The 16,837-nt window shown below is 39.8% G+C and overlaps 1 protein-coding gene across 3 annotated transcripts in view; it reads right to left on the bottom strand.

Annotated features, from left to right (window-relative positions):
* Nucleotides 1–2,972: 2,972 nt before the first annotated feature.
* The window catches only part of Pex1 (peroxisomal biogenesis factor 1), a 39,894-nt gene continuing 26,029 nt past the window's right edge, over nucleotides 2,973–16,837 (bottom strand). Inside the window, exons 16-24 of one of the 3 annotated variants that reach the window (XM_057768159.1) lie at nucleotides 15,517–15,651; nucleotides 12,601–12,665; nucleotides 10,906–11,048; nucleotides 10,726–10,829; nucleotides 9,644–9,820; nucleotides 7,869–8,099; nucleotides 6,387–6,584; nucleotides 5,977–6,107; nucleotides 2,973–3,500 (exon numbers count right to left, since the gene is read on the bottom strand). In XM_057768159.1, coding sequence (XP_057624142.1) covers nucleotides 3,416–3,500; nucleotides 5,977–6,107; nucleotides 6,387–6,584; nucleotides 7,869–8,099; nucleotides 9,644–9,820; nucleotides 10,726–10,829; nucleotides 10,906–11,048; nucleotides 12,601–12,665; nucleotides 15,517–15,651 — 1,269 coding nt within the window. In that variant the 3' untranslated portion in view covers nucleotides 2,973–3,415. Of the gene's footprint in view, nucleotides 3,501–5,976; nucleotides 6,108–6,386; nucleotides 6,585–7,868; nucleotides 8,100–9,643; nucleotides 9,821–10,725; nucleotides 10,830–10,905; nucleotides 11,049–12,600; nucleotides 12,666–15,516; nucleotides 15,652–16,837 lie in introns of those variants that run through there. The other 2 variants (XM_057768176.1, XM_057768167.1) reach the window with 2 other exon arrangements.

Genomic DNA, 16,837 nt, shown 5'->3' with positions numbered 1-16,837 from the left:
TTCACCTTGGTTTCAAGATGAGCTCCAAACATTATAACTTTATGCTATAAAGTAAGGCTGCCCTGGGGACTTCTAAGTATACTACCACATGGTCACATGTGGCCACAGTGGAAATCAAGTGACTCAGTAACTCACTTTCCAGAGTTCAGGAAGCAGAGAAGTTCTTTGAAAGGATGTTGAGTCAACCTGAGTAACCGACATCAGGATGTCACAGGATGTGTTGCAGGAGAGAAATGCGTAGCTTCAGAGGAGATGAGAGGACCATAAAACAGTAGCGGTTAGGTAATTGCAAAAGACCAGGTGGATGTGACAAGTGGAGGAAAGTCAGCCTGCTAATGCCCACAGGCTGACCTACAGGGAGTGCTGGTACTAAATGGTGTCTTTAAGACCAAGGTGCACAGGCACTGATCCATATAAAAATTTAAAAACCTATTAGTAAATGAAGGCCTATTACTTTATCGTGATGGCCTTTGACCAAATTCTCAGACCTTGGTCAGATCAAGAATGAACAAGTCAGGCCCACTGGGAAAGGGCTCTGCAATAACATCATCAGTACTTGCTACGAATCTTCTAGACTCTATCCCAGGCACACTGGGAAGTAACCATTCTTTAGATGGCTGAAGATATGTAGGTCCTAGAAACCTAGAACACCACTGTGGCTCACCAAATCAATGGAACATATTGCTAAGTTGAGGAGAGGCTCTGACAACAGTGGAGAAATACCCCAAAGGTGTAGGTTTTCTTAAAAAAAAAAAAATTAGAATCTCATTCTGTAGGTTAGGTTGGTTTTGAACAAGAGGTTTTCCTGCCTTAGCCTCCCAAAGGATGTGGTTATAAATTTATGCTGTAAACCCGTCCGAAATTTTTTCACTTGAAAAAAATTAACAAGTAGAAATATAAGTTATCCATAATAGTGGGGCTAACATTTTTGATACATATCTACTAATGTCATATTTAAATCAGAGCAATTGTATCTATCCCTTTTTTACAGCCTAAATGTTCAAATTTGTTTCTCTAGATCTCTGAAATAATATTTATATTACATCGTATTGTATCTTTTCTTATTTTACATGCCAAATCCAGTTCCCACTCCCCCCCTTCTGCTCCCTCTACCTTCCTCCCATTATATCATATTGTTACCTATAGTTACTATTGTGCTCTTATAGAAGAATTTTTGAGCAATCTATCCCCTTAATTTTGTTAGAAGTGAGAGATATCTGCTATCAGAAGCTTTGCTGACTCATAGATAGCAGCTAATAACTAGATAACAAGGTTTAATTACAGAGTACAATTGGCGTTGAGGCTTAGGGGAAAGAGCAGGCTAAGAATATTTGTGTTCTGTGTGAATGAATGCTCAGGTAAAAGCCTTCAGTGCCCTTTTGCTTTTTTTTGCATTTTTATTTCATTCATTTTTATTGCATGTATTTGCTGTGTGCATAGTTATATGTATCACAGTGTGTGCAGAGGTCAGAGGACAACTATGTTGAATCAGTTCTCTCCTTCCATCTTAACGTGGGTTCCAGGATAGAACTTGGGTCGTCAGAGTGCCATCTCAATGGCCATGCAGTCGGCATGTCTATGGATGCTAGCCTTTTCCAGACTTTGCAGCACTCGACAGATTCATGTATAAGTGGTCGAGTGGGCAAGAATTGAAAGTGCCTGTATGTTCTCCATATGTGGGCTGCGTCTTTTTCCTGGTAGCCTTCTAGTCAGCAGCAGCGAGCATCCCAAATCCAAATAAAGGGAATCCAGCTTGAACCCTGATGACTTCTGCAACCCATTCTGCCATATAGGTGGCATGAATTTGCCTTCTCTTGAGGTGGCACATCCTGGAACTAGATTTGCTTTGTCTGTACTCTAAGCATCTGCCAACAGCAGCTTTCAAAGACTGACCAATGCTTTCACTGTTATTCATGTGACACAACTTGATCATGTCACTTCACCTAAGTGAAGAGTACTACACCCAGGGGGTTCACAGGGTTTAAATTGTTACCCTGAAAGAGCTGACCGTTGGGGAGAGCACTCTGGGGGAATTGTGTGAGGAAGGACTGCACTGCTCAGATTTTTGTTTTAAGCTAGAGGACAATTTTATTAGTGTTGAAAAGAAAAACTGCAGGGCAGGCAAGCTGTATATGGCAGCCGCTGCCCAGGGAGCTGTGGACGGCAATGGCTGCCCAGGGGAGCTGTGGACGGCAGCTGCTGCCCAGGGGAGTTGGATGGGGAACAGAGAAAGCCACACCTTTATAGTTAGGTAAGGTTTGGCAAGCAACCACCTGGCAGGGAGTGTAGTAGTTTGAGTGTAATTGGCCCTCATAATCTCACAGGTAGTGGCACTAGGTGTGGCTTTGCTAGAGTGAGTAGTATGGCCTTGTGGGAGGAAGTGTGTCACTGTGGGGGTGGGCTTTGACATTTCCTATGCTCAGGATACCACCCAGTATCTCAGTCCACTTTGTGTTGCCTACAGGATAGGCTCTCAGATATTCTTCCAGCACCACGTCTGCCTGCATGCCACCATGCTGCCCACCATGATGATAATGGACTGAACCTCTGAAACTGTAGGCCTCAATTAAATGTTCTCCATCGTCACGGTGTCTCCTCACAGCAATAGAAACCCTAACTAAGACAAGGAGCTTTAGAAAAAAAGTGAAAAAGTTCAAAGTATCAAAAAAGCTTTCTTAGGCTGTGGCCAGAATCTGGAAGAGACAGAAAGGAAAAGCCAGGCTCTTGTGAGTCCTAACCGCCTCCTGGCAGCTGTCAACAAGGCTGTTGTGCCCGCACCCACACTGCTATTTCACAGCTGATCTCTATATTTTAATTGACTCTCTTCCTTTACATACGAATTACTAGATATTAGAGATACTGTTTGTGTTGATAGTGGCTGACTTTACAAATTAGTTCACATACTAAGAAAATATTAAGATATCATGCTACAATCAGGGAAAAAAAAGAACATTTAAAAATTCTGGACTGGGGGCTGGATCAAAAGTCTATCAGGCAATTTATTTGAACTGTCATGTTCGGATTAAAACATCAGAAGATAACAGAATATATAGTTTTCCAAAACAGTCAAGAAGCTGCGAGGCTGCAGGCTGCCTAGTGCCAGAAAAAGTGAGTGCTAAGAAATCTCTCCTCTAAAGCTCCAACACTGATTCGCACATCATTTCATTAAGGATTTAATATAGACTTATGGAAATAAAATACACAATCTGTTATAAATACCTTGATTTAGCTTCCCTATTAATCTCAGATAGTCCTGAGTATTATATAATAATCACAGCATTTACCATTCTGTGTTTTCATAGGTTAGTCAAATTTATTAAATTAAAAAAAATTTACAGACTTCATTTTTATAATTTTCACTGAGGGACAGACCATCAGAACAAACAATCACATCCTAGAAAATATCAGGTCTCTTTTATGCTAAAGTTACTTTTTGTCCAGGCCGAAACACTGTTCCACTTTGACTTTTTCTCTTCTTTGGATTCTGAAAGTTTTCATACCTTAGAAAGTAAGAGAGATGATATACAGTGGATAATACTTAATAATTACAAAACAAAGATAATGGATTCTTTTAAAAACAGCCTTATGTTTTAAGAATGAAAGGAAAATAACTGAAAAAATTGTAGAGAACATTAAAAAAACTATTAAAAATAATTCTTCAAAGTTGTAGTCTAATAGAAAAAAGAAGAAAATAAACAGCAGATTGGACAGGATAAAATAAAAATTGCAATGAACAATATGAAAATTATAACTTCTATAGTTTTATTCAAAGGCAGGGAAATTACTAAGTAAGACATAATTTTTCTGCAATCAAATCAGCCCTGATTTGAGCAGTGGGACACTGAGGTGGGAGGTTTGAGATCTGGTGTCCTGTTTCTGTCACTGAAAGACACTGAACACTAGCTATTGCAAGTTGGCAATATGTTAGTGCCCTGTCACAGGTACCATTATCATGCAATGATTCTACCTTTATCCCAGTGAACTAATGAAAGAAGAGCAAACATTTGGCTTCACACTGCTTCCAGAATAGCAGTGAGAACCAGGAGACAACATAAATGTCAAGTCCTGGATACTGTGGCAGAGACACTCTAGAAACTGGCATTAAACACCACAAAGTGGCCCTGCATAGCCTGTCAAACTGTTCAAGATGGCCGGATGCCTTAAAGGGATGGGGGCCTAGCAACACAGGTAGGGCATTCTCAATTGTAGTGAGAAAAATGTTAACTACATACAGTCATGTGATATAGTGTTATATTATTTGTGTTTTAATAAATAAAGCTCGCCTGAAGATCAGAGAGCGAAGCAGCCATACTGGCCATGGAGTGGTGGGACACACCTTTAATCCCAGGACTCGGAGACTGAGGCAGAGGGATCTCTGTGAGTTCAAGGCCACCCTGGGCTACACAAGATTGAATCAATCTAAAAGAGAAACAGAGCTCACACAAAGGTGATCCCAGCACTAGGGAGTTGGAGACAGGAGTGCCAGGGCTGGGTAGAAGAGACAGGAGCTTGGTAGCGAGCAGAGTGTGGGGTGTGGAGTCTTTCAGGATTCATGGAGACAGAATCTCACCCACTTTTGGTCTGAGGTAGAGGTAACAGCCAGGGGCTGGCTGCTTTGCTCTTCTGATGTTCAGGTTGAACCCCAATACCTATCTCTGGGTTTTTAGTATTTGTGCTACACTGTGAGATTAAGGAAGTTTTCCTTTCTTATTCTTTCTTCTTGTTTTGGATATTTGTGCAGTAAGTACATACTGCGGACATATACACATCTCACCTCAGAACTGCAAAACTGAAGTATTTATTCTCAAACAAACCAGGAATAAATATTTTTAAATTATGCTGAATCATTGACAGGATATTAGCCAGTCCACCATTCAAAGTAGCCACAGTGTAAACTGTGGGAAGACTATAAATTCTAGTGTTTAGTAAACTTTCCGTAAGTGAAGAAAATTCTAAATGTCGACACTAATAAAATATAAATCATCTAATAAGCAAAACCAATATATGTATGTTTATATGTGTACACACACACACAGTATACGTATGTTTATATGTGTACATACACACATACAGTATACGTATGTTTATATGTGCACACACACATACAGTATAAGTATGTTTATATGTGTACATACACACATCACATACAGTATACGTATGTTTATATGTCTACACACACATACAGTATATGTATGCTTATATGTGTACACACACATACAGTATATGTGTTTATATGTGTACACACACATACAGTATATGTTTATATGTGTACGCACACATACAGTATATGTATGTTTATATGTGTACGCACACATACAGTATATGTATGTTTATATGTGTACACACACATACAGTATATGTATGTTTATATGTGTACACACACATACAGTATATGTATGTTTATATGTGTACGCACACACATACAGTATATGTATGTTTATATGTGTACACACACATACAGTATATGTATGTTTATATGTGTACACACACATACAGTATATGTATGTTTATATGTGTACGCACACACATACAGTATATGTATGTTTATATGTGTACACACACATATAGTTGTTGTTGTTTTGTTTTTTGAGTAGCCATGACTGTCCTGGAATTCACTATGTAAACCAGGCTGGCCTAGAACTCAGAAACTGAGTGCCTCTGCTTCCTGAGTGCTGGGATTAAAGGCATGTGCCACCACTTGCTGGTTTTATTTCTTCATTTTCTAAAATCAGTTATAATGTAACTCAAATATAATATAACAAGTTCTATTAAACAAAATCTAATTGAGTGCATGGTTATAGCAATCTCTTTTCTGGTTACGGGGATGGGACAGGGCCGTGTACATCCTCGGCAGATGCTCTGTGACTTACAACCCCAGTTTAACCATGTATATTTCTAAATTAGCTTCCAAATGTTTAACAAATGTTTAAACACAAAAGAGCTTTGGTGGATATTATGTTTATTATGGTTACTTACAGCTCAGCAAAATCCTTCCCTTCTTCTTCACTTATGGACGGTCTCATGTGAGCAAGCGCAGTCATTAAATGTGCCTGGCTAATAGCAAAACTGGTTTTGGTTGGTCCTGGCTGATTAAGGGATTCATCCTCCTTAAATAAAAAGCAGATTAAACAAATGTTAACTCAGCAATTCAAGGAATAAAGTGTCATTTATTCTTGTCAGTTTTTTCCTAGAAAGCATACACGCTTTCTCCAAGGACAATTCCAGAGCAAGGGCACTGACAGCCTCTGACTGAGCGCTCTGCTTGGAAATGTGGCTCAGCTAAAATGCAAAGAAATACGCATCAAAAAGGGAAAAGCAACTTTGAAGTTTTTAAGTTTTTTTTTTTTTTTTTAGGTTTTAACAGTTCTGAGGGGAAAAGGCCATACTCCACTTTGGCTCCGGTATCTGCCTTTGATGATGCTGATTTCTGCCCTCAGCTGGTCTTTCTGCTCCTGAGTAAGGTCTTGGTGGCCTTCTTGGGAAGATGTCCTAAACTCAGGATGTTGTGTAAACACTGGCTCTTTTCCAGGAGGTGCAGGCAAATCCTGAGTCCCGGAGCTTGGTGCAGAGAGACAATGTGAACTCTGCAGGATGGGCACACAGCAAAGACCAGAAAGACAGATAGGCAAGAGAGGAGGGAGAAGAGCATGGTCACTGAAAATGAAAATGGAAACTTTGCTTCCTTTTTAATATCTACCGAGAATTTCACAGATGTACTTGAGTTTTGATCAAATCCATCCCCTCACCACTTTCCCCTCCCAACTGTATGTCTGTCTGGTGCTTTTAGGATGAGGCCATCCTTGACCACAGGCAGACTACCAGAGACCATACCCCTCAAGCAACAACCTGAACTTAGGTTAAGCTTAAATCTATTAACTGATGGTCAAAGAGAGGTTCAACATGAGCCTTATTCTTAGCTTTCTGTGTAAGTGAATGGGGGAGGGGTTGGAGGCCAGAGGTCAGTGTTTCTCTGCACCTTATTTTCCGAGACAGACTCTGACCTGGCTAGCAAACCTCAGCGATCATCCGGGGAGTGTGCCCCCCAGCTGGAATCACAAATACGTATTCCGTGTCCAGCTTTCTACGGGCCCGGGAGTCAGAATTCTTCACGAGCAGCCGTCTCCCAAGCCCTTTCGCTAAGTGCCTAGGAGACAGTTATGCTAAGGGTCCCCAGTATTCTAGAGATGCTGAAAAATAGGAAACAATTAAATTATATGTGTGTGTGTGTGTGTGTATTATTAAAAAAACAAACCCTACTTCTTAGGAATAAAAGTAGGTATTTTTATATTTTTAGAAATCTGAATTATTAAAGAAAATGTATAAAAAGTAACCATGCATGTAAAAATATTATATATTAAAAAAGTAATAGTAAGCCAGTATTAATTTTAGTGGGTATATATTTTAAATAAAGAGAAAAAATAATGATGTTGCCTACATTTAACCTAAATAGTTTCCTTGTTGATATATACAATTGCATCTTTTCATATTTTCCATAAAAAGAATCACAGATAGGTAACACTTTTGTTAAGAATTTTAGACATTAGTACTTCATGACAATAAAGTTTATATTTACTATTAAATAGATCTCAGAGTAAAAAGGGTTTAAGATTGCCGACGAGGAACGAAATACCCAGAAGACCACAAAGGCACTCACATCTGGGCCCTGAAGAACCAACTTCCTTGCTCCTGCTTAAATGCTTAACAAGGACTGAAAATAACTAATTGGCATAATTTAAAAAAGCAAGACTATTTTTATTGCAGACCAACCACCAGAAAGACTATGTGGGGCTGGTTAGGAGATAAATCAATGTCACATCAACATGTATCCTTATGTATTAGAGTCACACAATGACGAATACACAACATACCAAGTCAGAAGAGGTTCCATTTCCAAGTTCTGATTCATATGAGCTTCCAAAGTAGAGCCGGTACATGCTGAATTTTGATTCCTCTGGAAGGATCTCAGACATCTCAAGGGAAACAAGAGACTGATCCAAGCCGCACTCTCCATCTCCAGCTGAGTCATCAGAGCCACTGCTGTGGTTGAGGAAGACCATGGAGGACAGACTTAGGTCACTGTCAGAGCTGGAGCCTCCGTCCTGGATGAGACAGAGAGAGCCAGTGTAAGATTCCATTCAGTACTCCACAGCGGGAGATAACAGCAGATGACACCACTCCACAGAACACACTTCTCAGCAACCTCTCAATCCTTTATGGATGCAAGGTACACAATAGTAATGTTTTTATGAGACAAGGTTTTATGTAGCCCATGCTGGCCTTATATTTGTGTATAACTTAGGATGGACCAGCATGCCTGGTTTACCTGGTGTTGGGGGTGAGTCCAGAGCTTGGTACATTCTAGGTACGCTACCAACTGAGCTACAAGTCCAGCCCTACACAGCACGACTGTCACAACAAGGGAAGACTGAAATGAAGTATATAGGAAATCCATCAACTCCCAATGAAAACAAAAGTAGAACCTGGAATCCAGGTTTTATTTCTCCATCTCTGCCTTTCACTCATTTTTGTTTTTATTATGTTTATAATATGATTTATATCAATCATAGAGTGTATACGTCTGTGTACACATATATACTTATAAAGTACTCGTATGAAAAGGGGGTTGAGAAAGAAAAAACCTTCAGGCAGGGATAGGGATGTAGTTGAATGGTCCAGAGTCTGCCTAGTATGTGTTGGCTCCTAGCTCAATCCCTAGTACCATAAAGAAATAAAATAACAACAACAACAAAAAAAAAAAAAAACCCCACTCACTATAATGGCTTGCTAAAATAAACAGCAAAAACTTGACCTGAAGACTGTGGAGGTAGTTCGGTAGGTAAAGTGATATGCAAGCATGCGGCCTTGAGTTTAGCCTCAAAACACACATAAACAGTCTGGGCACAGGTGGAATTGTCATCACAGTGCTGGGGGTGGGGACAGTGTGGCACAGAGGCTTCCTGGTCAGCCAGCCTATCCACAGTTTCAGGTCAGTGGGAGACCCTGTCTCAAAAGGGGGAAGATACTTGAGGAATGCCACCCAAGGTTGCTCACTGACTTCCACACGTCATATACACAAGCATCCCTGGCTCCCCCCATATACACTTGACTTGTAACTATTTAAAAAATTTAGGACCTACAGACATTTCTAACAAATATTGGTGGAGGGAAATATACCGAAAAGCTTCCTAGAAAATATAGGCAAAGTCTATAATGTAGATTATCTTCTGCAATAATTGAAAATCAAATGTCATTATTAGAGAAAACACTGGTTCTGGGCCTGGGATATTTAGCATCAGGAAGTAAGGAAGTCACTGAAGAATGAAGAGGACGTGAGATGAGGTCCCATGTTTCATCGCAGGAGACTGCCACTTCTTCAAAATAAACAGTAACCGGTCAGAGGCATAAAATAGCTGAAAACTTGTTATTTTTCTATTTATGTGAATTCACACTACCCCATTCTAAATAATACTTTCCTAATAACAGTTTGTTAATATTATGGCAATGTTAGGGAAAGAGATACCAAATCTTCATGATTAAAATTCTCTGCAAATCCCGTATCCAATTTTGGAACATTTACAAAGGCAAATTAAAGTCCCCATAGAGTTTGACCCTGACCTGCTCTCTCCCTTCCCAGAGAACTCACATGGAGCCCACCAGGTAGCAGCCTTCCTTGCAAGGCCTCCAGCTGCGCATTGTACAGCAGAGCTTTCAGATCAGCCCCAGTGAAGGATTCGGTTACCAATGCCACGTGCTGAAGGTCCACGTCATCAGCCAGAGGTAGAGAGTCACTGAGGACATTTAAAATCTCAAGACGCGATCCCTGGAGGGAGAGAAACTAGTTGACCAAACACATTAAACAACTGTTATTGTGAATTGTGACTCTTAAAACTTCCTTTATAAATTAACTGGACATTTTTAACAAGCTTTCCAAGCAGTTTGGAGAATGTACTAGAAGTATATTATCTGTCTTTAGCACTGTGTCCCTAAAAGGAGACACAGGCAGGAAAATGAATGAAAACCAGTATAACTGTTCGGCATGAACAAGTTCACATTCACACTGAGGATATTTCCTAGATCTGGCCAAGTGTGCCAACAAAGGAGAATTATTAAGAAACAAGCACATGGGGAGCCGGAGAGATGGCTCAGTGGTTAAGAGCATTGCCTGCTCTTCCAAAGGTCCTGAGTTCAATTCCCGGCAACCACATGGTGGCTCACAACCATCTGTAATGAGTCTGGTGCCCTCTTCTGGCCAGCAGACATACGCACAGACAGAATATTGTATAAATAATAAAAATAAAAAAAAAAAAGAAAGAAAAGAAACAAGCACATGTACCATACGCCTTGACCTTTTGGGCCCTTACATTCATTCATTCATTCATTCATTCCTTTCTACATTTGGGAGCAAGGGTTGGCAGAGAACGACAAGAACAGTTGAAGCACCTTTCTCCACAGGACCTGGCCACAGGCTCACTGCCCACTTGCATGGCCCTGAATCAGAGGTTTCTGACAGGAAATGGTGTTAGTCCTTTTTGTTTCCTGATTTTCTCCTATTGGCTGATACAGCCATTCCCCACACCTAACTAGGGCCTTTTTCACTTTGAGTAACCAGTTAACAAAGCGTTTGCCTGCAAAGCGATTTCCTAAGGACAATTGCTACTGCACGGCAAAAGGAAAGCTCAGAAGCAAGGAGTGTGGCGCTGGCATCTGCCGGGTTGATGTTATCACCTGATCTGGAGGAGGGCAGTATACACATTTATCCAGTCGGCCGGGCCGCAACAGGGCAGGGTCAATCAAGTCAGGGCGACTAGTCGCAGCCAACACATAAACACCTGAGGGAGAGAACACTTCAGAATGACGACTTAGTGACTTCTTCCTGCACTGTGTTCTGTGTTAACAGTGGCTCACCCTGCAAGCCTTCTACTCCGTCTAGCTGCGTCAGCAGCTGGTTAACTACTCGGTCAGTTACCCCTGTGCTGTCGTGACCTCTTCGAGGAGCAATGGATTCAAACTCATCAAAGAAAAGAATGCAAGGCTTTGCAGCCTGTGCTCTGGGGGGAAAAAACACAAACATTCTACATTTACCAGGGCTCCAGAGTTCACAAACTCTTCACACACACACACACACACACACACACACACACACACACACACACGCAGCATAGACTATAATATACACACACACATTTATCTTAATCTTCACAACTAACCCTTAAAGGAAGCATGTTTGATGCAATTATCCTTATTTTCAGGATCAGAACATTTAAACTGGAATTTGCTGCTCATAGTAGTGTTACTTATTTTTATTACATTATTAATTCTCAGTTTCATCTATGCACACAAGGTACTTTGATCATATCTGCCTCTTGTCTTCTCTTTAAATTTACTTTTGAGATGCTTAAGATATTTGTTTAGAGATTAATGCCTCTGGATAAGTAAAAGACTAAACCCCAAATTTTAGTCAATAGGTTCTGATCATGGCTAGTCATTTAAAAAGATTTGTATTTTTTAAGTTGTGTGTGTGTGTATATGAAATGTGTGTGCATGTGTCCTCAGATACCAGAAGAGGATGTTAGACCCCTTGAAGCTGGAATTAAAGGCATTTGCAAGCCACCCGATGTGGGTGCTGGGAACCAAACTCAGGTTCTCTGGAAGGGCTGCATGCTCTCTGAACCACTGAGCAACTCTCCAGCCTCACAGTGAACATTTTTATGTGTGCTCACTGGCTTTTGCTTCTGGGAAATGCCTGTTTAATTCTTCAACCTGTTCAAAGATGATAAACTCATTATTTTTCATTGTTTTTTAGAAACACTCTGAAAAATCTTGCATTATTAGATATAAAATATTTAGAATTATATATTCTTTGTAAATTTAACCTCTTGTCAATATGGGGGACTTTAATAATTCCCCCTTCTAAGGCTCTATTTCTTAAACTTCATGATAGATACATAAACCTTTAATTAGAAGACTACAACAAAATAAAATTTTACTTTAAAAACTTCCCATGATTCTGTTATACTTGAATAATTATTTTCAAATTTAAGAATTATCTTCTGTGTTAATATGAGATCTTATGTATATTCAATAACACAAGCATTAATAAAACTGGATATATCACATGCTGACTTGTAAGAGATACATTAGGAACTAGAAGAAAAAAGAACTTAGAACTTAAAAACATAAGGAATATATAAGGAATAATTATTTGCTTTATATAAGAATCTAATCTGAAAGAAAAGTGTGGTGGTGCATACTTCTAATTCCAGCAATTAGGGAGCTGAGGCAGAAGGACCATGGATTCAAGACTAGTCTGTCTTGTATAGTGAGATTTTACCTAGGAAGAAGGAAGATAGAATAGTCTGATCTTTGAACAAGCACTTATGATTCTACTTCCAAGAATATTACTATTATAAATAAAAATAATCTCCAAAATTTAATATTGGAAATTGTATTTTAAATAGTATTTGCTGAGATAAAACCCTTGTCATTTGCTTTGTTAGTAAACAGACCATAGGTTTCAAGTATCAGTTCTTCAAAAAATAAGACCAAAGCCAAGATTAATAAATGTTAACAGTTATTACTTCAAACAGTCATGAAAATAACCTGATAAAAACATCTCGAACAGCTTGTTCACTTGCTCCAATATATTTGCTGAGTAACTCTGGTCCCTAGAAGGTAAAAGAAAATCAGGCTGAAATGAAATTAATTAAAAACAAACTTTGTTTGTGGTTTGATTATGCATAACGAATTAGAGAACATTTGAGAGACCATCTCTTACTTGTTGTATCTTACAATGTTAGGGTCGAATGGCTGTCTCTTACTTGTATCTTACAATGACAGGGTCGAATGGCTGTCTCTTACTTGTATCTTACAATAAACTGTGCTGGGGTGTCACAATCACTCCCCGCCCTTGGCTTCCTCTTCCTAGAACACTCTCCTAGACATTCTCATGGCTTGTGGCTTTTATTGCCTTTAGATCTTTGTCAACACATCCCTATTCTTGAGCTTCACCTGACAACACCTTGTGTGACCCCTCCAGCTACTTCGTGCCTCCTTACTACAGTTTCCTGCTGTGCTGAGCACCACCCAGCAGCAGCTTCTAATGCGGATGTCTGCCTAGTGTCTCTCTCCACTATTAGGATGTAGGCTTCAAGCAGAAAGTTCTGCTGAGTCTTTACTGCCAAGACAGTGATGCCAATGAAGCACTAGGTTTGTTTAGTGAAGTGCCGCATGGTTCAAAAAGGACAAACTCTATTGCTATCAAACCTTTGGGAGCCTTATAAATTGTACAGAGATATAATTCACTCTGTTTAGCATCTTCAATTACTGAAATCAATTTGTTTATAGAGGAGGTGAAAAATAAAATTCCTTTCCTGAAATTCAACTGCAAAAACCTTTGAAAACAAATGTTATTACATGTAACAGGAGGAGCGGGCTGCTTGTTGGGGTTTCTGTCCTGCCCAGTTCCCACAGCCAGTAACCCACAAAGAAAATCACACAGAGGTCTATATTAATTATAAACTGATTGGCCCGTTAGCTCAGGCTTCTTATTAGCGCTTGTAACGTATATTAACCCATTATTCTTATCAATGTTAGCCACATGGCTCAGTACCTTTTTCAGCAGGGCAGGTCATATCCTGCTTCTTTGGTGTCTGGACAGGACTGGGGAAAGAGCTTCCTCCTTCCCAGAATACTCCTGTTCTCATTGCCCTGCCTCTACTTCTTGTCTGGCTACTGGCCAATCAGGGTTTATTTAAAACATAATTGACAGAATACAGAATTGTCCCGCACCAATTACATATAGCAAAATTGATAATGAACAATTTTTCCTTAAATTAGGAACACTTTTAAAGCTGTGTGGGTTTAAAAAATAAAAACAAAACAGTACCTGCCAAAGATCTTCCTAATGGAAAAATATATATGGACAAGCACTAATCTAAAAAACATTTAGGAAGGCAGTAGGGGCTGGAAGAAATCTAGAAAAAAAGGAAGATGGATGACTGAAGTTTCTACTTTCTCCACCACTGCCACTATTACGAACATCATTTCCTGTTTACCTAGTTCAAACAGAATCAGGACAAAGGAGGGCAGGCAAAACCCAATTACAAATTATTTACTTGGATCTCAGGTTCTGAGTAAGTTCTAAGTATGACTACCATATAATTCTTTTGCTTCAGAATCAGTCATTCTCTGGTAAATGGCTAATGCTGAGGTCTTGAGACTAAGGACATGAAGCTATCCAGCACATGCCTGTGAGCACCACCCAATCATCTGCCAGTGTGACTTCGTTAGCACACTTGCTTTCTATCTAAAAACATTGTAGACCTCGTGTGAACTAGAAAGGGTAAAAGGCAGTCAGCAAGTAAAAGACCCAGAATGCTGCCTCTACTCTCGTAAGTCTCTTCTCCTTTAAGTACAATATGCTTTTCCTTTTAATATTTACATAAATTCTATTCACAATGATGGCAATATGCCTTTAACAAGAACTTAAAAGCCACTCAGAAAGAGAGGGATTGGCACTCAGTTCTTTCCAGCTATAAACTAATAAATGCATCACTCTTCCTCCTGGCTCTCCAAATAGGAGATTGATTCACAATCAGGAAACCTAAGCGGAATTGGCAAGGACAGCTGTGGTGGGAGAAAGAGTATGGTGGCATCTGAAGAAATTAAGCAGACTCAATATCTCCCAAAAGAAATGAGAACATACGTTTATAGACAACTTGTACATGGATTTTAAAACAACATTATTCATGAAAGCCTGGTAGACAAATTACTGCAGAGGTAGATCAGAAGGTACAAGCCACCGAGCCTGGCAACTTGAGTTTTGTCCACAGAACCACATGGTTCCTTCACATGCTCACGTGGCACATGTGAGCCCACACACATACACACAAAATAAACAATTTAATGTTAAAATATATGCATTAAAGCCTGATGAAAAAAACAACCAATGATAATGAATGTCTAAACAAAATGTGCCACATGTATGGAATGGAATGTAATAATGCACATGACAACTTGAAGCATACTAGGTGAAAGAAGGACAGAAAAGGTCACATATCACCTGATTTATGCATACAAAATATTAAGAAAAGGCTAATACAAAGACACAGAAATAAAACTAACGGCTGCTGAAGAATTAGAGGAAGCGGGAACAGAACGAAATAGCTTTGAAAACAGGAGGTTGTAGGTTCACAGTCCTGTGAGTATTGAAAACAGGAGGTTGTAGGTTCACAGTCCTGTGAGTATTGAAAACAATGCCAATGAATTCTGCACTGCAAACAGCAGCTAACTGAATGTTATATGTTTATCTCAATTAAAAAAAAGACTAAGAATGGCCAGGCAGTGTGCATGCCTTTAATCTCAGCACTCAGGAGGCAAATCTCTGAGAGGTTCAAGGTCAGCCTGGTCTACAGAGAGAGCTCCAGGACAGCTAGGGCTTGTAGAGAAACCTTGTTTTGAAAAATAAAAACAAAACAAAACAAACAAAAAAGACAAAGAAGGCAAGTGCATACATACCTTGATACTAATAAAATTCATTCCACTCTCTCTTGCAACTACCCCAGCAAGTAAAGTTTTTCCTGTCCCTGGGGGACCATAAAGCAATATTCCAGTCCTCTGTCGTATGGGCAAGTTTGCAAATAATTCTGGGTACTGAAAAATATTAAAAGTATGACGAAGAGCAGAAATCTAAACAACTGAAGACCAATATACAGAAAATATTTGGATGGTAGTAACTGCTACCTCTTTTATTAATAATAACACAACAGCAGGAAACTCCTACTGGAAATAGTCATGAAGTCCATGGAATGCATCTATATAAAGCATCTGTCAGGGCATTAGCAATTCCTTCCACTTTGCTCATCCTTCTTTTGTTTTGGTGGTACAAAAGAGTGTCACCAGGGCCTTGACTAAGCCAGGCAAGGCCCAACCACTGAGTTACAGGAGTAACGCAATCTTCCTTTCTAAAGTAGTAAAAGCGCTGCGTTAGAAACCAAAGACCGAATGTGTAGTCTTTCAGCAAGCATTACCACTTGTATGGCTACATTGTGATAGCTGTTTGTATGCAAGTACTGAGTCAAAGGGATAACAAAGAAGCACATGTCACGGTTACAGACATCTTTCAAGAGTCTCCTTGCCAAATAAGTGATTAACTCTTTTTCAATTACCTTCTAACTAACCAGCTACCCAAGGAGCAAAATCCTACCTGACATTAAGTAAATATTAGCCACAATGCCTGCCTCAGCTCCTAGGCAAGCCTCTGTGGGTTCATTTATTGACAAAATTCCAACCTGACTTCTACTAACCAGAGAGGTCTCAAAGTCAGCATTCAAGCACATGGTCTCCATATTGGATTATATTGCTGGCTAGTAAGTCCACACCTACTTCTTCTCCCACAGGCTTAGATCTGATTCTGTGCTATCCTCAACACACCTCAGGCTCTGACAACAACCCTTCCCAAGCCACGTGTAACCCAAAGTCCTGACTTATTTCTTTGCTTGAGTCCTCGATCTCACACAGCCACCCATTTCTCAGGTCTCTGATTTAACATACGACACCCTAGACTCTACTTCCTCCTTTATCTTTCCATCCACCTAGTTTATGCTGCCAGTCAGCTCTGCCTTTCTAGGACTGATACCCGGAGTCCAAAAGTCTGCTCAGTCCACCTGCGTGTCTTGTGAGCTTCATTTCTATCTACTCCGTTGAAATCCCAGCAAATGGGTCACTATGCTCTAGCAAACCCAAGTGACCTAAGCAAAACAGAATTAAGACACTCAAATAAAAATGGATTTGCATTTACAGGTGGTAAAAATACTAAGGAGTTAAAAAATCCCACTTC

This window comes from Chionomys nivalis, chromosome 1 (genome assembly GCF_950005125.1).
Source record: "Chionomys nivalis chromosome 1, mChiNiv1.1, whole genome shotgun sequence".
NCBI lineage: Eukaryota > Metazoa > Chordata > Mammalia > Rodentia > Cricetidae > Chionomys > Chionomys nivalis.
Note: the sequence above shows the minus strand (reverse complement) of the source record. Positions and strands in the feature narration are given on the sequence as shown.